At 33.8% G+C, this 23,856-nt stretch overlaps 1 protein-coding gene across 7 annotated transcripts in view; it reads left to right on the top strand.

The window, feature by feature from the left end:
• The window catches only part of LOC141458042 (lactosylceramide 4-alpha-galactosyltransferase-like), a 34,296-nt gene extending 11,128 nt beyond the window's left edge, over positions 1-23,168 (top strand). For 4 of the 7 annotated variants that reach the window (XM_074135563.1, XM_074135595.1, XM_074135568.1 and 1 more), the window contains 5 exons: positions 16,316-16,558; positions 17,478-17,595; positions 18,495-18,710; positions 21,551-21,764; positions 22,582-23,168. In XM_074135563.1, coding sequence (XP_073991664.1) covers positions 16,316-16,558; positions 17,478-17,595; positions 18,495-18,710; positions 21,551-21,764; positions 22,582-22,854 — 1,064 coding nt within the window. In that variant the 3' untranslated portion in view covers positions 22,855-23,168. Of the gene's footprint in view, positions 1-1,639; positions 1,778-5,454; positions 5,588-16,315; positions 16,559-17,477; positions 17,596-18,494; positions 18,711-21,550; positions 21,765-22,581 lie in introns of those variants that run through there. The other 3 variants (XM_074135601.1, XM_074135589.1, XM_074135554.1) reach the window with 3 other exon arrangements.
• Positions 23,169-23,856: the final 688 nt, after the last annotated feature.

Genomic DNA, 23,856 nt, shown 5'->3' with positions numbered 1-23,856 from the left:
TAACCTCATAGCTAGGGGAACAATGGGCATTTTGGATTGTCTGCGTTCCTTCCCCTTTTTGGTGGAATCGCCCGTCTTAAGCAAACCTCATAGCTAATCCCTTCCCTTTCTTGGCTATTGATTTTTTTTTTTTTTTTTTAATCTAGAAGGGCTTCAAAAATAGTTGCTCCAGCTTCACATTTTCTCTCTTGCGATAACCGTACATTAAGGATCCAATCCTCAGCACCTTTGCTGTTAGGGTTAGCAGATCTCTAGGTTTTAAAGGTTTATTTATGCCTGTAGCCGGAGTTAACTATAGTTGATCTAGGTTATGCAAACTGAATAGTATTATATGATGTAATAATAATAAAAAAAAAAAGATCCTGAAATAAAAAAAATCAGTTGAAGGATAAAAATCTTTTCATATTCTAATGAAACTTCTATTACACAGTTACCCTTCCGATTCAATGGTACTCTCGAAGATGTGGAACTGTCAATTGTCAAGTGATTCCAAATTCACCTCCAAATCTTGTATTCCCCTTGGCCTTTTCTGTTCAAATTGTCCAAATAAAGCTCTTTTGGCTCCAATCCGGTGAATATGCCCAAACTAACGCAATGTACTTATTTTGAAGGTAGGATATCTGCTTGTACCCCATGTATTAGAGCATCCTCTTTGAAAAAAATAAATACTAGCTTAAACCTTTGAAGGAGTTCTACATCTTTTTTTTAGATATACGAGTATGTATTGCTCAATCCAGACTATTTATACTTTATATTATTTTATTTAAATTCGTCCACAACAGCTCTTTTATAGAAAATATGTAAATAAAAGATAACCTTACAGTTAAACACTTTTCGTTTAAGAAAATCGTTTTTAGATCTTACTTTTATTGGAAACCCATCCACTTCTGGGTTGTGGTGAATTTTACAATTTTCATTTTTCTTGTAATCGATTCAGAAAATTTATTATAAATTATCCGAATAGTGAAGTCATTTTAAATGAGAGGCTTGAGGGCTTCAAGATATAACTACGAAATTACTGAGAATATCAATCATTACCCTAAGGAAGTTTTACCGAAATACATAACCATATGAAGATGCTCCTAAAATGAGTTGGAAAGAAATTTAGAAAAAGTGGAATCTACTAGCTTGCTAGCCTTCTGTTGGGTACGTGAACACCAGGAATTCCTGTTTAGGTTTCTATTATTAGCTAATGTATCAGGCACTCCTCTAGAACTGAAGTCCTAACACGTAAGATCAAAGCCCAGAAAGGCAATCTACGAGCCTATATGTGGTGGTGATTTATCTAGTTCTAGGACGAGTCTAACTTTTTTCTCATTTTTCAATCAATTTCTTCGAATACAATTAAAAAAAAAATTAATACTTTTGTTTAAGAGAAGCTTCAGTTCTTAAAGCAGATCAGACATCTTGTTAAAGAACTACATGATGTATTTAATGTTCTAAACTCATTGAAAGTATTTTTAGCGACTGGAGCAAAAATATGAGAATATACGGTTTGGGATCATAAGAAAATGCGTACACAATAAAAACTCGTTTTAAAAGTGATATCTTCTGTTTGAGTGCAGTAATATGTGTGACTCATTTATAACAGATAATTTTATCGTACTAAATGTTCATCTCCAATTATGAGAATAGCAATAATATGCTAGTTGTCGAATATTCCTCCTATCAACCTGATTTAATTGCTCATTATAAAAGTATTTCTCATTTACATGCAACACCTTGTTTTGTGTAAATACGTTAGGAACGACCTATTCGTAACATACACAATTTCAAAGTGAGTATCTTTAGCTTTACTTTGCAATTTTAATGATTTTTCCTTTGCAAGTGTAATGATTTTTAAGCATTTGAACGAGTGCCCTGCACTACAGGACATGACTACTATACAGGGTGAACCAGTAAGTATTGTCCATAGGCCTACTGTGTGTAGTACATCTAAAGTGGAGTTCAATGACGTATTGGCCAACTTCATATTTTCCTCTGTTCTTAAGTGACGTCACTTTAATTTTTTTTTTTTTTTTTCTAAAATCATTACTTTTTTCCAATAAAAATGTTATTACTCAGAAAGTTTTAGTCCGAATTCGATTCTGATGACACAGTTGGAAAGACAGATAAATTTTCTAAAAAATTGATACCATTTCGAAGCCTAAGTTATTCTCTAAACAGCCACAATCTTCCTCCGAATGCTGGAAAAATAAAAGTAATCAAAATTTTTAAGAAAATTCATTAGGCCCTTACGTGATCATTGTCAGACCTAGGTGCTGGCATTTTTTATAAAAGTTTCCTTGTCTAATGGGCTTTCAAACGGTATATCATTTTCCAGGATTCCTTTTATCTTCGTATGAGAAATTACGTTTGTTTTACAAGAAAACGTGTTCACGAGCACTCAACAGTGTTAGTTATCAAGTTGTTTAATTCATTGAAAACTCTTTTAGATGGACCAGTAGTCAATTTAAAATAAGGAAGTCAAAGGTTACAAATTGCACTTTAAAAAAAGAAAAAAAAAAAAGTTTAGGTTTATTCAGATTCTTTTCTTTTTCAACAGTGTAGTTGGAGTAAGTACATATGAATTTTTGTTTATAAAAATAGTATTTGTTTAAAATATTTCCTAACATTTTTTCAAATATTTCAGAGAGATCAGAAGTAAATTTTTTTTTTTAAAGTGCAATTTGTAACCTTTGACTTCCTTATTTTAAGACAATCTACTTTAAAAATTGACCACTGGTCCATCTAAAAGAGTTTTTAATGAATTAAACAACTTGATAGTGTGCTCGTGAACACGTTTTCTTGTAAAACAAGCGTAATTTCTCATACGAAGATAGAAGGAATCCTGGAAAATGATATACCGTTTGAAAACCCATTAAACAAGGAAACTTTTATAAAAAGTGCCTGCACCTAGGTCTGATAATGATCAGGTAAGGGCCTAATGTTTTCATAAAAATTTCGATTACTTTTATTTTTCCAGCATTCGGAGGAAGATTGTGGCTGTTTGGAGAATAACTTATGCTTCGAAATGGTATCAATTTTTAGAAAATTTATCTGTCTTTCTAACCGAATCATCAGAATCGAATTCGGACTAAAACTTTCTGAGTAATAACATTTTTATTGGAAAAAAGTAATGATTTTAGAAAAAAAAAAAAAATTAAAGTGACGTCACTTAAGAACAGAGGAAAATATGAAGTTGGCAATACTCATTGAACTCCACTTTAGATATACTTCACACAGTGGGCCTATGGACAATACTTACTGGTTCACCCTGTATATTGGGGTCGCTCAGGTTAGAAGTAGTATTACTTTCCTTCTGCCAATACCGATTCTGGCAATACTCATTGAACTCCACTTTAGATATACGTACTACACACAGTAGGCCCATGGACAATACTTACTGGTTCACTCTGTATATGAAAAATATTGGACTGCCAGACAAAAAAAATGGCTTAACGCCTTTGTCACGGGATAGAAAAAAACTGGCCATAATATACTTCAAGAATTTAAATAAATACTTAATTTATTAAATAACATTAAAATGCTTAAAAAAAAAAAAAATCTTCTGTAAATGAAACTATGTTTAAATATCATGTTCATGTGGAAATAATTATTTTAGTGCTTTTGCTCATGCTAAAAATTTTGAGCTCTTTTCGGTCACTTTTGGAGAGAAAGTGAAGTTGGATTGCAATGAAATTGCAAATCCTGTATTTTGTGAAATGTCGGTCACATGGCCTAAATTCTGGATAATATCGACGATTGCATTCCCTCATAGCTAGATTTGCTATATTTTATTTATCCCGATCAGGGGCTATTTCAAGAATTTTCATAAGCAGATAGAAACACCTCCTTCGTGATGGCTTAATCCATTTGTAAAACTTAGACAAAACATTAAATGCAATCCCCACCAATTAATTACATTCAAGAGATGAACACTTAATTTTTTTAAAATCTTTAAAAATAATTATTTACTTAATTGAAAAGGCCAAATAGCGACTAGTTACAAAAAAAAAAAGTAGAATAATGTTTAGCTACCCTTAACTTGGCACAAAATTACCCTAGACTTCACACATTACATCGAAATAAATTCAGGCCTCCACCGACGGTCTGTGGTTGATTTCTTTAGGGGTGATTATTTTATTTTGATTATTGTTTTTTTATGAGTGTAACATTTATAAATAAAGACTTTAAATAAAATAATTCAGGCCTATCAAATTCTACGAGGGTCGTTTGAAAAGTCCGAGCAAAAATAAAAACTACTTAATTTTTTGGGGTAAACCTTTTTTATTTTTCAACATAGTCTCCTTTTAGGCTTATACACTTCGTCCAACGCTGCTCTAGGTTGATCCCTTCCGAATAATAGGATTTGTCCAAGTCTGGAAAATAGCCATTCGTTTCTGCAATCACCTTCTAGTTTGAATAAAATCTTTTTCCCGCCAGCCATTTCTTCATATTGGGGAACAAATAGTAGTCCGAGGGAGCCAAGTCTGGAGAATAGGGGGGATGTGAAACGAGTTGGAACCCTTTGCAACCACAACTGCTGAGGTGTGAGCTGGTGCGTTGTCGTGATGGAAAAGGACTTTTTTGTGGGCTAATCGTGGGCGTTTTTCTTGCAGCTCGGTTTTCAAACGATTGCACTAGCAATCTCACGCACCTTCACTCTTCTGTCATCCATCACCATATCATGGATTTTATCAATGATTTCTGGAGTAGTAACCTCAACAGGGCGTCCAGAACGTTCAGCGTCACTTGTGCCCATATGGCCACTCCGAAAATTTTGAAACCACTTATAAACTGTTCTAATCGAAGGTGCAGAGTCACCATAATGTTTATCAAGCTTCTCTTTAGTCTCCTGAAGCGTTTTGCCTTTCATAAAGTAGTGTTTAATCAACACACGAAATTCTTTTTCGTCCATTTTTTGAAAATCACTCGACTTCCTCGATTCAAACGAATGCCAAACACAAAGAAATAGACCGATCTGGCTGAAACTTGGTGTGTGTTCTTCCAAGAGATGCTATTAACTAAACATAACCTCGATACGCGCCAGTAGTGCTATCTCTCTGACTTTGCACGGACTTTTCAAACGACCCTCGTAGTTCAGCTACATCCTCTAAATAACCGATGGATACTTCTGATACTCATTGCCTAGAGACAGACTGTTGCATACTCGTGCATCTATACTCAGTCCATTACTGAACTATACGGCTTGCCCCAAATGCATGGATTGCAACGAATAAGCTGGAGTTTTCACAAAATAAAATGCTGCATAACGCCCATATTACGTTTTGGGATTTTCATTCATCTTCAGAGGATTAAATGATTAGATTTCTTAGAATTCGTGAAAATCAAAGTTTTCTTGAGAGAGAGAGATAGGAATGCTCGGACGCATGAAACACAAAAATGTTTTCACATTGTGTTTCATAGGCGTACAGAAGCAGTACATTACTGTCAAATCAGCAATCCCTCCTCTAGGAAAAGGAGCCATTAAAGTTTAACCTCTCTGATTGATTCATTGATGTTAGTTGAACGCTTCCTACCTATAGATATGTACTACTTGGTCACGAATCAGTTTCACTGCCATGATAATTTTTATTTATATCTTGTAAGTAAACGGAAATTTTAATTTTTTTTTTTTTTTTTACTTAAAAGCAATAATAAATCTCAATTTATTTATTTTTATTAAAAACATGTGTTTTTGTGATTTCTTAACAACAGACCAAATGTTATTCCCTTATAGCGTGCTGTAGTTCATCGTCGGAGTTTTATTTTAATCATCCATCATTAGTATAAATGAGAAAAATTTGTGTACATGCGAAACAGGTAAGAAATAGGGAAATAATTTATGTCAAAACAGCAAAAATCTGCTGAATTATCCAGTACTATAGACAATCTCTATTGTCACCGTCCTTTACTTTCTTTTACTCTGCTGTAGTAAAATAAATTTTGTAATCTCGTTCAGATTTTTGATTTTAAGTGTTCACCGAGGTCCTCTGCTATAGATAAAGTGGATTTATAACATGGTCCAGGAGTGTGTAAATCTACCATAATTCAAAAACTGGTAATTCAAATTTGATGTTTGGTTTACATATGTGCCAACAGAGGACGCTACACTAAGGTTTTAGTTGAAATCGGTCAGCCGGAAGTACAATTTCTCGGTTTATTAGAATTGTCTCGAATATCTCTACAACGAATCTTGTTGTAATAATTGTTTGTATGTAGATCTTTAAAATATTCTTAAAACATTTTTCTAAAAAAAATGTCCAGGAATAATGGGATTGAGGTGTTGGGTCGTTTTTGGAAGTGCCATTTTTGAATGTTGTTCTGTCTTTCCACCTGTATTGAGGTAGGCTACCCTAGCAAGTTGCAATCAGTGTAATGAAATGTTTTACCTACTCAATAATGTTTATAAGAATTTAATATAACTTAAATTTTTTATTCAAGTATTTGAATTATATACCTATATATATTTTTTTCTATGCGGTTTTTTAGAACATATTTTTTGTAAAAATTATTGACCGTCTTTTGTTTACCATCTGTTAATTTTACTTATTTTCTTCTCCGATCTAAAGTAGCATACTTTGGACTTAAGTGGAATTATTTTGTTTAAACTTCTTTTCAGATAACTATTATTTCTTTGTTGTGAGAACTGGTATATCGCGATTCCGTATAAAGACATATTCAGAATTTATCTACGCTACAAACATTTATTTAATAAGGAAAAAAAATGTGTAAGTTTAATAGAAATACGACTTGCTGAAATCAAAAGAAAGGTGTTTTCACACAGATTTGTTCATATTGATTCGTTTGCTTTATACTTGCCTGTTTAAGTTATGTAATATGATGTCCAGAATTTATTGTTTTCTACTAAGAAAACACTAAATTTATTGTGGTTATATGCTAACTTTTAAAATAACAAGGTCACTAGTATTGTGATTTTAAAATGATTAATGATTTTTTTTTTGTACTAGACAAAAATAAAGATCATTTGCTGCTCAATTCTCTCAAAATTGACCAAGAATAAATGAAAAAAATGTTCTTAGTATTAGAGAACAGGTTTTACAGCTTTTTATTTTTCTTTAGAAATTTTATTTAACATGATTTTCAAAACACGATACGTGAACTACCTTGAATTAATTTTATTCTAATTAAGACGGTGCGCTTTTTAAGCTGGATAGTTCTCTACATATATTTCCTTTAATTAAAACAGTCCGGTAGGACAGTTATACAAGGGTTGAACGTCAAAAAGCGCACGAAAAAGCGTAACGTTGGAAAACACCCAACTTTGATAATTTTTCATTCGATTCGAAATGTTATGAGGATAAAGCTTTTGTGGATCTCGACGTTATCATTAGAAACGGAGTTTGCCTCACTTAAGAATGACCCACTTACAGCTACTAAAGGGAAGTAATGCAATCGTGCGTTTTTGAAGTTTAATTTCTCTTCGCCATTTAGAAAGAAGTACTGTAAACGCATTTTAATTTTTCTTAATACTCTTAAAAGGAAGTAGTGAAATCACAGTTTAATTTTGTTATTTACGTATAAATACCTTCCGATTTTATTCGAGACTTTTTTCTAGAAGATTTTATTTGTGGATTCTTTTGGGACCGCAACTCTAAGCATTTTTTTAAAAGATCTTTTCAGTGGTAGTTACGGGTCTGACTTAACACCATATCAGGTTATAATGAAAGTATTGGTCATTACAAATGTTAAGAAAATCTGTTAAGCAAAAAGGGAAATCTATCCCTTTAGGTACAAAGATCTCCTTAACAAAAACTTACAGTTTAAAAAGTTGATTAAACGCCAAAAGGTATACAAATCAGCAAGTACCCATCATTTCATTAATATGTACTTCATTGATATCATTTATGAAATTTTACTGCATTAACTTTTCATTAAATTTTTTTAGAATTTATTAGACATCACAGACCCTTATGCTGGCCATTTTCATCTACAAATTATTTGTTCAAGCAGAACACCATTTAACTTAGATTGCCTGTAATATCTATTAATCTATAACAATCAAACTATTAATCACAAGTTAAAGAGAAAAATGTTATACGTTCATTTTATTTATTTATTTTTTAAATAAAAATCGTCGGTTCAAGTTCATTATTCGATTAAAGTGATTGTTACTTTATGTAGTAGTCAAAGGTTAAAAATAATAGGTGATAATTAATAAAGTTAATATGAAATAATATAGTTTCCTTCAACCACATTCTTAATGTAGGTGTTCTTCCCAAAGTGACCACAATATTCCAGATATGCACATTTTTAGGACAGTTAATTATTAAAGTATTTTACTACAAGTACTCAATTAAAGGGACTAATGTAAATTACAATAGAGAAATCAATAATTATTGTTGAATAATTTACTTTTTATTAATTGTATGTTATTTGTGCTCTCGAATACTTCTGTTAGACGAATTAAAGATTCAAATTTTGTTCTAACTTCGTGATTCAAATTTAAATAGTAACCAACAATAGTCTTTTTTCTATTTTAATGTGCTTGTGTATGTGATTACACAGATAAAGGGTATAATAAAGATAAATCAGAAGAATAATTTGGAATAGAGTTGAAATAAAGCTTCTATTTAATTATGAAGATAAAGTATACATTTTGTTATTTTCACAAAAAATAAATAAATGAAGGGACCAGTGTAAGGGTGTGACATCTAATAAATTCTAAAACAAATTAATGAAAAGTTAATGCAGTAAAATGACTTAAATGATATCAATGAATTATTCATGAAATGATGGGTACTCGCTGATTTGTGTACCTTTTGGCGTTTAACCAACCCTTATACTTAACATTTTAAACTGTAAGTTTTTGTTAAGGAGTTTTATTGTGATTTCTACCAATCCCGGTTTAATTTTATTTCATTTTTAGTGTTTTTTGCAGCATGATTTTTGAATCCCTTTACTATCGTGCAGTGCTTATTTACTAAATTCCAGAGTCATTGCTTTTTTCGACTCCGTACTTACAGGTTCATAAAGAATGAATAAATTTTTCATATAGAATTATTATTATTATTATTATTATTTTAGCATTTTTGGTTGTAGAATCATGGCTATTGAATGCGATAGTAGAACCAATGTGGAATACCAAATTAAGAGTAACCAGCGACTTTTGATTTTAGAGATATCTGTTAAAACACTTCTCTAAAAAATATTCAATAAAAACTTTTGTTTTCTTACTTTCAGGACACCAAATATATACCTATATGTTTTTGTTGAAAACATAATTTTGAAAAATTTGACCATGTTACAGTTTTTCCTCTGAGTACAAGCTAGCAAAAATTAAAGCTTTGATTCATTGTAGCACGCATGTTTATAATATCCGTGACCGTTTCGGATAGAGGTAGATTAATCTCTTTGGTGTGAATATTTCGACTTCTCTAACTTCGAATAGGTTATCGTCTCTATTATCCAACCTCTCTCCATCAAGTTTTTTTTTTAGGAAGGCTCTTTAAAAAAAGTTGGAGATTTCGTTGGCCCGAAGCCCTATTTTGGGGTCTCCAAGTGCCTTAAGAGAACGGCTATCGAATTATAGGTGCAGAGTAGGTTTTAAGAATGGTAGTTGTCCATCACCGAGCAGAGAGAGGCGAAGGAGTTCATTATGGGCTATTCGCCAAGGCTGACTGCAGAATTAATCCGTCAGCGCCGTGGGGCTATAAGGATAATTGTAGGACTATTAACCGGCCACTGCAGGCTCATAAAACACTTGCATCGCATGAGTCTGGCGGATGATAGGCTCTGTAGGTTCAGTCAGGAAGAGGAGGAAATGGCACTGCACGTGTTGTGGCAGTGCCAGGGGCTTGTCTGGCTATTGGATGTTACTCCACGGGGAAGAAAAACGAAGGCCCGAGAGCTTTACCCAAGAGCCGCTCTGCAGTATTAAGAGTCTGATCAAACGGACAGAGGACGAGCTCTAGAGAAGTGGGTGCCAGAATAGATCCATATGGGTTGCAGTGGCGTAGGCATTAAGGCCGCCTTACTGGAAACTAATCTTTAAAGAAAAGGTGCGGGCGGGCCTTTAATCTGATACGTTCCGCCAATATCATCTAAAACATTGTTGGTACTAAGTTTTATTGTTCACAAGTTTAATTGCTATGAACAATTATTATTTCAATCTTTCTTTTGTTTTATTCTAATGAATGAATTTTGGTGTTATTTTGTTGTGAATGCCTAATATAACTGGGCTTATTCTTCTTATTTTTATTTTTATTATTATATCTTCAATAAGGATCTGGATTCAAAAGGTAAACAATTTATTTCCACACCTAATCATTATCACTAACACTTTTCGGCAATGTTATCAGGTCAGATAACAGACTCTAATGATTCCCTTATTTTAACACTATCCGATATGAGTGCCACAATACGTGTAATGTAATATATACGTTTAAAACTATTAAAACTTCAAACCATATTTTCAAACTAAATATTCACGAATATTTTTAAATTTAGTTTTTAACGGGGTGTAAGTTTTTTTTACAGGTAAGATTTATAATTACTTGATTTATACTTATTTATAACCAATTTTCGAATTTAAATACGTGGATCTCAATTCACATAATTCTAATTAATCGAAATGGTACAAAACAAACGTTTCTCTACTGTGTAATTGTACTGAGTTGACACAGCGCTAGGGATTCCGGGTTTCATCCATCGACAACATTTTCGTACAAAAGATAAACCTACTAACGCGATTAACACCGATGCTATTGAACTCGTCGCTGAAATTCTAACTTCCGCAATATAATTATAACGCTAATTAGCGTTAACCTTTCTGAGCAGGCGGCATATCACGTTGAGGGCTGTTTACTTGGATTTCCATAAAAGTGAGTGAACCTTAACTTCTCTTAATTTTACTCTTAATTGCTTTATACTTCCTTTAGGAAGAGATTTTAAGGTTTTTTGATAAGGTTATTTTTTATTTGATTAGTAAGTAAGCATTTCTTAACTTTGCATTTGTTAACCGCACTTCGTTTGTGGCAAGTTTCATTTTTAACTGCTAGTTTTCCTCTCTGGTTTTTTTGGCGTTTCAATTTTTACCGCTTATAAATTCCCAGCTGCAAAGAGATGTACATATTCAAATACGTATCTCCTACTTTGTATCCAAATGTTAGTAAAAACAAACGTTTACCCAGGATTCCGCTCCTTATTGTCTCATATACCTGAGTATCTATCTAAGGTACATGTAGGTGTATGAAAACATTCTCTTCGATCTTACGCTTCTATAATTATCAGTTTTCTTCTCCTTTAATTGTTAGTTTTTAAAGATATCTGTTTCCTAATAGATTTAATTGTCTATTAGGAGATCTGAATTTGACAAAAATATTGTACCCAAACCAAGGTGCCACGGTAGCCGAGCAGTTAGAGGCGAGACCTGCAAAGCTAATATGCATTGTGGTACTGGGTTCGATTCCCGGTCTTAGGCCTTGGATTTTATTTAATAGTTAATAAAAGAAATCTACAGTAAAGTATGTATGCTAGTCGCCTCCGTCCACGACACCTAATTGGTAGTTGGACGTTAAGCCCCGCCTGAAAAAATAGGCGTTTACTTTACTTACTTTTTGTTCCCAAACCATTTTATTTCGCAATATTTTTAGTTTATTTGTAATCAATTATTATAAATAGGTTTAAAGATTTCCTGTTCTCATTTTAAATTTTATGAAAGTAAAGGTCGTCTGAATTAGATAATTCCCATAACTTGAAAAAACTATTCGGTAAAACTTTAGTTTGTATTTCGCCAAAGCGAGTAAAAACCTAGTACTATAAGAATGATCAAAAAGCTAAGTATTTGGTTCTCTAAGTAAAGAAAAACCAGTTACAGTGGATTCCGTATGCACTCGCGATGAAAGATTTAAGCCAAAGATGTAAAATGAATAATCTGGCTAAAAACATGTCTGAAGGCTTTCGGTTGGCCAAGTTTGTCACAATGAGAGGCATGATTGTGGAGCAGATGACTGATCCGTAGCCTTTTATAAGAATTTTAAATAGATGAGAATTCCATTTTAATAATATCTGATGAAGCAGTTTTTACTACTTCCACTTTTACACCCATACAAAACAATCACTGCTCTATTAAGCGTAGGGTTGAAGCTGTGCAGAGCTATTCACACTGAACTCAAAAACTCTGGAGAATATTAATTAAAAATACTTTTTAAAGCAAAATGGAACTTCTGATCAACAATAATTGATACAGAAAGGCTGGCATTTTTGAATAGAAGAAATTTTAAAAGCAAATACTCCCTAACATAAACTGGATTCGACGTTACAGATTATCAAAAGTAGGAAAATATAGTTTGTGTTCCTCCATTCTGCCCCCACTTAATTTTGTTGAATATTTTCTTTAGCTTAGATTATCGGGGTGCGACCTATGCCCCACGGCACCGCAGCCAAAAAAGGCTTATTGTGCCATCCCCTTGCCACTAGTAGATGAAACCTCCTATACCAAAGAGGTGGAGGACTTTCCCTACTAGTTCTTTAGCTTAATTAGTTTTCCAGAGGGCGGGGAAATATCCAAAGATGGGACATTTGTTGAAAAGGTTAGTTAACGATACGATAGCTTTGCGGGATAGATTTTTCAAAAGAATGTTTTGGATATTGTCGAGACCGGGTGATTTTTTATTTTTCATCAACTTAATGATTTCATTGACTACTTTAAGGGAAGTAAGATTACATTTGGAGGGCAGGTAATGGCAGTTCCTGAAAAAGGTATTTACTTTACGTTCTATTTTTCTTTGATGAGAGGGCACCCCTACGTCATTATTTTGCTTATGAACCTGTTCCAAGAAATTAGCCATAAGGTTCACTTAGTAAAGTAATCGCCTATTTTTTCAGGCGGGGCTTAACGTCCAACTACCAATTAGGTGTCGTGGACGGAGGCGACTAGCAAACATACTTTACTGTAAATTTCTTTTATTAACCATTAAATAAAATCCAAGGCCTAAGACAGGTAATCGAACCCAATACCACAATACATATTAGCTTCTCTCGCCTCTAACCGCTCTGCCACCGTGGCGCCTCCATGAGGTTCACTTTGATCTTATCAGTACATTATTAAATATTAAAGGAGAACAAGGGTTGTTTTCGCGATTATTGCGTGTTGTCTTAAAATACTGTGTAACCTTCCAAAAGGGAGAATTCTTAGGATCGAGGTTAGAGATATATGTAACAGTTTTTTTTTTTTTTTTGGCATTGGCTTCCGCCATACAGCCAGCATCGTCTAGGTGCTTATCACTAGAATATCACTTACTCTCCGTTCTTACCTACAAATACATTCGCTTCACACATTCATCATTCTACTATATACCGCTATTTACATAAACTACTGCTAATGGATGGAGCAGCACTCTGTGCTCCTGCCATCCTTCTCGCTTAACCAAAATTAAAATCACGTAATCCTTCTCTAAGCATTTTGTTCCATTCATTCTAATTCGGCTATAGCTTCTAAATACATTCATATTTCATTGCTAGCTCTGCTATCGACTTAAGCACATAACTGTTGGTGGAGAATATAATGTCTTCGTAGCGAAATGGTGCATCTAAATACCTGTATATATCGTCAAACATTCGTTTCCTTTCTACCACATAACGTGGACATATCATTATTACATGTTTGAAATCTTCCTCCTCATTGCAATCTACGCAAAGAGGAGAGGACCTTTTGTTGATCCTGTGTAGATACGATCCGCACACCGCGTGGTTCGCTCTCAGCCTGCTTATTGTCGTAACAACCCATTTATTAGTGCCAGTTCCCTTAAACCATGGTTGTCTAGGTAACTGATCTGCCATAGTTTTATAGAATCTACCTTTATCACCATTATTGTAATCTGTCTGCCATTTTTGTAGTGCTGCTTTTGCAATTATACGCTTGATATCGGTGTGTGGTAATTTATAATTAGCCATTTCCCCACTATTGGTGGCTTCCTTTGCAAGTGTATCAACAATTTCATTCTCTTTTATACCACAATGACCTCTTACCCACAAAAAATTAATGCAGACTCCCTTCTCTTTAAAAATGGCAATAGTTTCTACAATCTCTGCGATAATGTGATTCATTCCTGCAGACTGGTTGTGTATACGAGGTGTGTTCAAAAAGTAACGGGAATTTTCGTTTTTTGAAAAAAATATTTATTTATTCATCTACATTAATATTGTCGCCTTCAAAGTAGTCCCCTTCGCATACAATACACTTGTGCCAGCGCTTTTTCCAATCCTCGAAACACTTCTGAAACTCGATCTTTGTGATAGCTTTCAGCTCTTTCAGCGATTCGCTTTTAATGTCATCTATGCTTGTAAAACGACGGCCTTTTAATGTTCTCTTTATGTTTGGAAATAGAAAAAAGTCACATGGAGCCATGTCTGGCGAATATGGAGGCTGGGGCATCGTTAAAGTTTTGTTTTTGGCCAAAAATTCACGAACAAGCAATGAAGTGTGAGCAGGTGCATTATCGTGGTGCAAAATCCATGAATTGTTTTGCCACAAATCCGGGCGTTTTTTTCGGATTGCTTCACGCAAACGGCGTTGAACTTGTAGGTAGTACTCCTTATTGATTGTTTGACCTTGTGGCAAGAATTCATGATGCACTATGCCATTAAAATCGAAGAACACAGTGAGCATAACCTTCACATTCGACCGCACTTGTCGAGCCTTTTTCGGTCTTGGCGATCCAGAATGCCTCCACTGGGACGATTGAGCCTTAGTTTCGACATCATATCCGTAAACCCATGTTTCGTCACCTGTTATAACACGTTTCAGCATCGTTGTCGACTTCATTGAGTGACTCTTGAGCAACTTCCATTCTCCGCTGTTTTTGTTCGAAATTCAACAATTTTGGAACAAATTTTGCTGCCACACGTTTCATACCCAAAACATCCGAAAAAATTTCATGGCATGAGCCAATTGATATGGCAACATCATCAGCGACTTCTCTGATTGTGATTCGGCGATCGTTCATAACCATTTCTTTCACTTTTTTCACGTTTTCATCGGTTGTTGATGTGCTTGGACGTCCAGGTCGTTCGTCATCTTCAACGTTTTCGCGGCCATCTTGGAAACGCTTATACCACTCGTAAATCCTTGTTTTAATCATAGCAGACTCACCATATGCCTTTATTAACATTTCACACACTTTATTACACTTTATTTCATTTTTTACGCAAAATTTAATACAAATTCTTTGATCCATTTTTTTTAACAAACAAAAATCGCCAAGCTCGAAAAACACGTCTAACCTTAACGGCTGCCACTTAAGAAGTAAACAATGAATATTACTGAAAATTTTATCCAACTTCAGGGGCATGTGTACCAACATAATAAAAAAAAAAAAATTTACAATCGGACTCTCCAAACCCGCGAAATTTAAAAATTCCCGTTACTTTTTGAACACACCTCGTATGTGATAATTTACACAACGCACTCTGGCTGTCACTAATAATGGTATATTTTTTCTCCGACAACGAATAAATATATGTAACAGTTCCATCTATTGTTGCGCCACTCCTGCACCTGTTTTCTAACGATTACTTGTAGTCTATTTAGTAATAGTAAATATTTTTTAATATTTTAAGTGGTGGGCATCTACGCTTTTGAAACAAACTCTTGATTTTGTTTTTAACCCGTATAAGTGTCTTGATATTTTCAGGAAGATTTAAATTAAAATCAAGAGGTCCTCTCAGGATAGATTTAATAGCGGCATATTCCAGTAAATTAGAATATCTTTCACATTCTTTTTCTAAAGAAACTACATTATTTGGTACACAGTGGAGGTCAATATTGTCATTCATAATGTTTTTGTATTTACGCCAGTTGGCATTTTTGAAATCAAAAGTAGCGGGTAGTGGAGATTTGACCGGGGTAAGGTGTAGTTGAAATGAAACCGGATTGTGGTTACTTGACAGTAGAGAGTGACTTAAAGGGGTTGTAAAATGTCTTAAATTTTTTAATAGGGCTGTATCTAGGGTGCTAGGGTGTTGATAGGCCACTGGTGGGAAGTAGGAGGGGAGAGAGGTGTGTTCAAGATAATGTTGTGTTCCAGTGCCAACTCTAGAAGGTTTCCACTTGAAGTGTTATTACTTACCAAGTTCTAGGCAACATATTCAATACCATTAGTTAATAATTATTTTTATTGAAAATACTGAATAAGAATTACTGAAAATAGTTGAACGACTGACTGAACAACCAACGAAAGGTATAGGAAAAACTAATTAAATCTGAATTATTGTTGCAGTTGAGGTAGAAAGAAATTGTTATCTATGTCATGTTACTTAAACATTTTTTATAATTTTTAGAAAGTTTATAATTTTTTTTTAAATTTTTTAGATAAAATGCAGTACTTCCGGCCAATAGTGAACAACAAAATTTTAAAACTTTGTATTATTTTATTGATTCTGGTGGGCACTATCTATTACTGGAATGAAATTTCATCGGCCTCATCCAGTAAATTTCACGTTGAAGAAAATATGGAGCTTGCCGAATTATATATAAAGAAACATTTGATTCCTGACAAACGCAACCTGTTCTTTATTGAGACATCCTGCGCCATCAATAACACTGTTACTTCAAGTATTACCAGTTCATTACTTTTTAAATTATTATTGTTGTTTTTTTGTAAATTAGAAGGTTTTTCTCGCCCAAAAAAATAATTTGTTCAATTCATCAAATCCCTCACAAATTCTATTGGGGAGCTGACCGCTTTAATGAAAGCAAGACGCGATTAATTATTGTGCTTATTACAATTAAAAGTTTCCACAAGCCACCTCCTATTTACGTAAAAAATCTCAGTCAGTATACTGTTTTATGCAATGCATTATCGCAACTCGTGGGAAGAGATGCCTTTATTTGCAAAGCAAGATTAACAGATCTAGTCATCCACGCAAAAACAATTGACAGCTACCGAGGCATCATCAGGTACCTTAAACAAAATAAGGCGGACTACCACACATACCAATTGGAGGATGACAAAGCCTACAGGGTAGTCTTAAGGCACCTCCACCAAAACGTGCCCGTCGAATATATAAAGGAAGAACTTAGTGAGCTGGGCTACACTGTTCGAAATGTGGCACCAGTTATTCACCCAGTCACCAAACAAACTCTGCCTCTTTTCTTTGTGGATCTCGAACAACGGCCAAATAACAGAGATGTTTTCAATATTGATACTCTTTGTTATTCGAGAATTAAGGTCGAAGAGCCTCACAAGCAACGGATTGTTGTGCAGTGCAAGCGTTGCCAGGAGTACGGGCATACGAAGAGCTAGAGCGAATGGATTGTTGTGAGAACTGCAAAAAAAAAAAAAACAGTTAAAAAACCTGACGCAACATAACAATTTTGTTTATCCGCCATGTCTTCTTTTGATATCACAATTCCACTCTAACTTAATTTAACTATTTGATTGGTTTAAATAATTGATAATTAGTATCTTAAACATCAAACCAAAATAAACCCTTTAAAATATAGCAAATAATTTAAAATCATTCTTTTGCAGGTGGGATGAAGATAAACAGAAGGCAAGCTTGCTCAATATATTCAACAGCTGTGTTGAATCCATCTAGGCAAATAATATTGTACCATTCTTGTCCACTTCATAACGACTTTTATGAAAGGTTTGTTTGCTTCGTATTAAACATAATGTATAGTATTAATGAACAATTTATATTAATTGTATTAAGTATTAATAATTATTAATTTAGATTAAGTTATATGTGCGCATATGAGAGAGATTTGGATTTAGTGATTCATGTATTAAATTTCTGATACCTTAAATAACAGCATTTTTATTCCCCGTAGGGGGAAGTGGACTAGCCACTTCTTCAGGGAGCTTGGCGTCCCACCGGGTATTCCAGTCTAACAACACTTCAACATTTACTCTGACACTCACAAACATTTACACACTATACATAACATAGGTCATGCTGAGGTTGGTTGTATGCTGCTACTTGGGTTTAGCGAACCCACAGTAAATTCCAACTCGGCTATATATGTGGTACATGTTGAGATCAAAACCTACACATTTACTTACTCAAACACCTCACATCTTTAAGAAGAAACACATTCTGCATGAACATAAAAATATCGGAGTAAGTTCAACTTTCAAATCTCTAGTAATTAAAGAAGATTAAATAACTGTTTTTATGCAGAACTGCTCAGTAGTTTAATTAGTAAGTTTTCGTATTATTGTTCTCGCTTATTGTCTTTTTTTCTGAATACTTTTAAACTTCCGTCCCTCTTGAGAAACATGTTCATCAGATTCATGTGCATACCTGAGAGATAACTAGCATCTTTATTACAATAAAGCGACAATTATAATCAGTTCAACGATGAAATTTACTACAGTTTAATTTAATTTTTAACGATATTAATTAAAATATCTAGTGGATGTCCAATACTATTTTAAATACCGAATTTTTACTTTCTGAGCCTGTTCTTCCCGTGCCGGCTGAGAGACCAATTGATTTGAATTCCTCAAACTAACAAATAAATTTAATTTTGTTAACTTTTACAGATCTACAGAATTCAATAAATATTTACTTGATCTTCCGAATTTCTTTATATTTCATGCCAAATTGGAAGATTTAATGAAAGGAACATGTGTTGGTCATGTATTCGAAGATTTGCAGCGTTCAAATTTTCCGGTAGAACATGCTGCAGATATTACTAGACTTTTAATGGTTTATAAATATGGTGGGGCTTACTTGGATCTCGACTTTGTTAGCATAAAGTAAGTTCATTTTTAAAAGGTAGGTATACATTATACATTTATTATAATATACAAGGAATATTATATTCAACAGCTGATTTCTTTCAATAAATAAACTTAGTTTACTAAACAGTGAATCATAGACTTCACTGACGCGTTTAGGAGCAGCGCTTACTATCTTATTGTGGCTGCGTAACAAATTAACAATGACGTGCGATCTTATTTCCTTGGCATCGTAGTGATTGAAGAATGAATATTAATCAGCTAAAAAAAGTGAACTCTCGTGATACTGCATAAGGGAAGTAGTTGTTGATCGAATTACTGTTACACTTTCCCTTAATAGCTGAGTACAACTTATTTTAGACACCAAACGGAAAAAAACTTTTCCGATCCACCCTTGATCAGACTTACTTTTTTGTACCCCAGTCTTTCTATTGTACAATACATACAGGGTGACCAGAGTAATATGCTCCACCCACTTTTTTTTTAACGATGGGAAATTTCGAAAAAATAAAAAACACGTATTTAATCATTTTTAGTCTAGTTTATTTTCAGTGATTGACTCATTTTTTTAAACCCTTGAATCTCGAGATACAGCATCTAACTTTTGTTTTTCAAATGGAACGTTATATTTTTTTTTGCATACATTTATAGTATAAAAAGAAATTGAAATCGGTTAGGTTTTTCAAAAGTTATGGTATTATAAAATATGAAAAACAAATTTCAGTATAATGTCAAAATTACGTTATTTTTTTTAAAGAATCTGTTCAAACTGGGCACAATCAACGGATAGACAAGCCAAAACTCTGGATGCCCACGCTTTGCTTGTAGCAGCACTTACGGTGGCGAAGGCAAGATCTAGGCAGGCTAGAGTTATTCGACGTTCAGGTTGTTTTTTGTACAAACGTTTGGTGTGGAGTTTTAGGAAATCAACTAATCAGCCCATACTTCTGCAGAGAGAACTTAACTGGTGCAAGGTATCTAACTTTTTTTTAAGAGACATTTTGCCAGTTCTGCTTGAAAATGTTCATCTACAACGTCGGCTAGATATGTATTTTCAACAAGATGGTTGCCCAGCACATAATGCGAGAGTGGTTCGAGGTTACCTGGACAGAAATTTTCATGAAAAGTGCTTAGGGACTCATTGTCCCATCCAATGGCCACCTCGATCTTTGGACTTAACCCCAACGGACTATTTTTTGTGGGGATATCTAAAAAATAAAGTGTACAGTAACCTTAATCCCGTGGCTTCGGTCGGAGATCTGAAACGTCGAATAACTCTAGCTTGCCTAGATCTTGTCTTCGCCACCATAAGTGCTGCTACGAGCAAAGCGTGGGAGTCCAGAGTTTAGGCTTGCCTATCCGTTAATTGTGCCCAGTTTGAACAGATTCTTTAAAAAAAAATAACGTAATTTTGACATTATACTGAAATTTGTTTTTCATATTTTAAAATACCATAACTTTTGAAAAACCTAACCGATTTCAATTTTTTTTTTTATACTATAAAAGTATGCAAAAAAAAATATAACGTTCCATTTGAAAAACAAAAGTTAGATGCTGTATCTCGAGATACAAGGGTTTAAAAAAATGAGTCAATCACTGAAAATAACCTAGACTAAGTTTTAATTAGATACGTGTTTTTTATTTTTTCGAAATTTCCCGCCGTTAAAAAAAAAGTGGGTGGAGCTTATTACTCTGGTCACCCTGTATATGAGTGAAATACAACTGGTCTGATTTATTATGCTTGTTTATTTCAACTATTAAATACTTTTCTTTGCTGATACGCTCGGGTTATGAAGAAAGCTGTTACGAACTCAATTCGATGGTCGCTTACGGAATGTTGATGTGTAGGTAAATGCTTTGCAATTTCTGGTGGTTGAGTGGGATAAACCCAAGGTTTTTTTGGTGCTGATGCAATAATCTATACATGGAGAGGACGAAACAAAAACGTATTTCTCCCTCTATTTTTTGAACCAGATCTGAGCAGCTGGCTTCCCTCTCCACTAGATTAATTATGGTAGCGGTGTTTGTGATGTTATTGTTCCTTATACTTTGAATCACTCTCCTAACACTTTGCTAATATAACCAACATTCCCTTGTTTCATATTATGTAAAATATTAAATTAATTAATTATTATGTAATTAAAGGCAAAAATGTTTGTTCGTAGCGGACCTGACGGTCGGTTTTAAAGTTTTGTTATGTCCATAAAAAAATTGATGTAACTGAGAATAACTTAAATGAAAATTTTCTGCAGATAGTTACTCAGTTAGTTTATCAGTGATGTGTTGTCAGAAAGATTGCAGGCCAATAGAAACGCATTTACAAACGTATTTACAAACGCATGCCATGCACATGTCTTACCCTAACATCAGAGTCTGAAACAATGGCGGGGAACAAAGCTTTCAAAAAGCTTCTTTTTTGTGTTTGCATATTTAATGAAATCTGCGGAGGAATATTTGCGAAATAGGAACCATTAAGAAAATCAAAGAACCTGCCGAGTCCTAGCAGAAATGGAAAGGTTGACAACAAAGAGGAGGTTGATCGATTATGAAACCTTCAAACTGAACTCAAAAGGAGGCGAGGAAGGCTTAAAGTGGAGTAGACTGAAAACCTAACTTTGGCATCAAACTTGCCTCGAATAGGTAGACTTTACTAAAAATAAAAATGAATGTTGTAAACAGATCGAGCGGCTCAGAAAATGATAATCATAACGAAAGTGAAATGCTAATTTAGTGCTGTATTGGAATAAGTTTGTTTCAAAAGTTAGTTAAATAGAGAAAAATTATATAAACCTAAATACTGGAAAAATCATATTCTCAATGTATAGGTTTTATTTCTATTTAGTATTTATTTGTTACAGGCCGTTTGTTGATTTGCCTAAGAATTTTATTGTAGCAGAGGCAAATTCTTCACTCAGTAATGGAGTTTTTCAGTTTGAAGCACAAGGCAAAGGACATGAGTTCGTTAAAGAAATGTTGATTGATTTGGCCTACAATTATAATGGCATAGTTTGGGCAGCTAATGGCCCACAATTATTTATGAGGACTTATAGAAAATTTTGCAATTATTCCGAGGTAATATTTATTATTATACAATTGGGTGTAATGTTCTTGCGTGATTTACAGTATTTCAGTACTTTATTTGCACTCATTTCGCGTAGGTTCTGATAGGCTGTTCAGCAATTGGAAAGGGTTCATGCAGTTCTAAAAAGACTGCTCTTTAAGTAACAGAAAAAAAGTTCTGCAGGTTTGATTAAGCAGTTCCCCATATTTTGCGATAAAATCGTAAACTAATGAGCTGGAGCTTTTTCTTCACTCTGTTCAGAGTCCAGACCTCGCTCCTTTAGTCTGCTGATCCATTGCTCGCCTTAAAAAGTAAATAGTTTACTTTAAAGGGAGGTAAAAAGGGTGAGAAAACCGACTATGTTGAATTCTTTGCAACCAAAGTACCTTCGTGGTGCTTAAGAGGAATTGAATTACTGGTAAAGTGATGGGTTATATGGATTACACGCTAAGAATTAACTGGTAAATTGTATTAGTGCATGCAAGGATATATTTGCAATCATGTCAATTTTTGGATCTAAAGTATGCCCCGAAACATTAAAAAAGTTTTAGAGTGCAATCTCTAATTTCTTCAACTGGAAGCACTTTTAAAAAACTAATGCTTTTAGATTTTCTCGAAAAGCTCCGATTCTCTAAAAAGGTGATAGTCCAATTGCCACAACTAGGTTCTTTACTTTTAAGTCTCAAAAAAAAGGCAATGTTCCCAAAACTGCAATTCATTTGAATTTAAGATTTTTGACCATTTTTCTTTTTTTTAATTTGGTAATTAGTCTTTGAAAATGAAAATCTGTTTCTTAAATTTATCTTTGATCATGATATTGTGTTTCAGAATGTGCTGTTAACACCAATTACTAGCCCCTGCGGAATTTCTGTAACCAGCAGTAAGCTTTTCTTTCCAGTGCATTTTTCAAATTGGAAATGGTTTTTTTACCCCTACAAATCAGAAACAGTTGTTGAATTATTGATAAAAGATTCCGTTGCTGTACATTTTTGGAATTTCTTAAGTAAAAACGAAATAGTTAAAATTGGTGAACATTGTGCGTATGAGACAATTGCTGCAAAGCATTGTAAAAATATTTTAATGAACACAAGTACGTTTTAATCATTCACGTATTGAGAAACTTCTTCTAATTATTGGTTTTGTATAAAAGTTGTGTCTAAAGTCTACTCCAGTCACGTAATGAGACTGCCTTACTAATAGCGTAGCTTGTCTATTAAATTGAAATGTATAGTGTACAGTATATGCTTTGCAATAATTGCGTATGTATGCTTGGTTTTGTATATTTATTTCTGCTAGTCAGAAATAGATAAAATATCTGTAATTTGTAAATATTTATTTTTCTGGATAACTTACGTTCTCTTTGTAGCTTTTTATTTATTTGCTTTCATTAAATAAAAGTTTATTTATTGTGCTAACTGCGTGTAATTATTGTGAGAAGTTAATAAGTTAGGGAAGGATTTAATAGTTAGTGGTTAGCATATACTGGATTATGCATATACTGCATATACTGAACGCGGGTTCGAATCCAGTTTTTCTCTCCTAATATTTTCTTTTCCAAGTACCTTCTTACAGCTCACTGTACGATAATGGAAAATATTGTTTGTAACAAAAGAACACTTTCCTGGGGCCGGCGATGTACTGTGAATAAAGCTCCGAGCACCAATGACCGCATATATATGTTGATGTGCCTTTAAAAAAAGGGAAAAAAAGTTATAAGCAATAAGGCAAAAAGTTAAAAAATATGGTAAAAAGTTTTTTAAGATTTCTTTACTCAAGGGACTCCACAATCCTGAAGAATCCTTTTGAAAAAATCTCCATTCCACAGCAGACCTTTCTTTCATAAAAACCCTCTCGTTCCAAACCTTTTCTCTAATTCACTTCCAGAAATTATGCTAGAGGCTGAATCTTCGTTGGTCTCCTGCAGGGCCGGATTTTCCTATAGGCTAACTAGGCTTCAGCCTAGGGCCTCAAGATCAAGAGGGGCCTACATTCACATTAAAATTAAAATTACACTATTCTAAAAACATATTATATTAACATTTAACGTATTGATATACAGGGTGAACCAGTATACCTTCGATTATAAAAATAGTACTTGTTTAA

The sequence above is a fragment of the Rhodnius prolixus genome, unplaced genomic scaffold (assembly GCF_049639745.1).
Source record: "Rhodnius prolixus isolate KJV_2025 unplaced genomic scaffold, Rpr scaffold_1, whole genome shotgun sequence".
NCBI lineage: Eukaryota > Metazoa > Arthropoda > Insecta > Hemiptera > Reduviidae > Rhodnius > Rhodnius prolixus.
The sequence above is the reverse complement of the archived record's forward strand: the minus strand, read 5'-3'. Positions and strand labels throughout refer to the sequence as shown.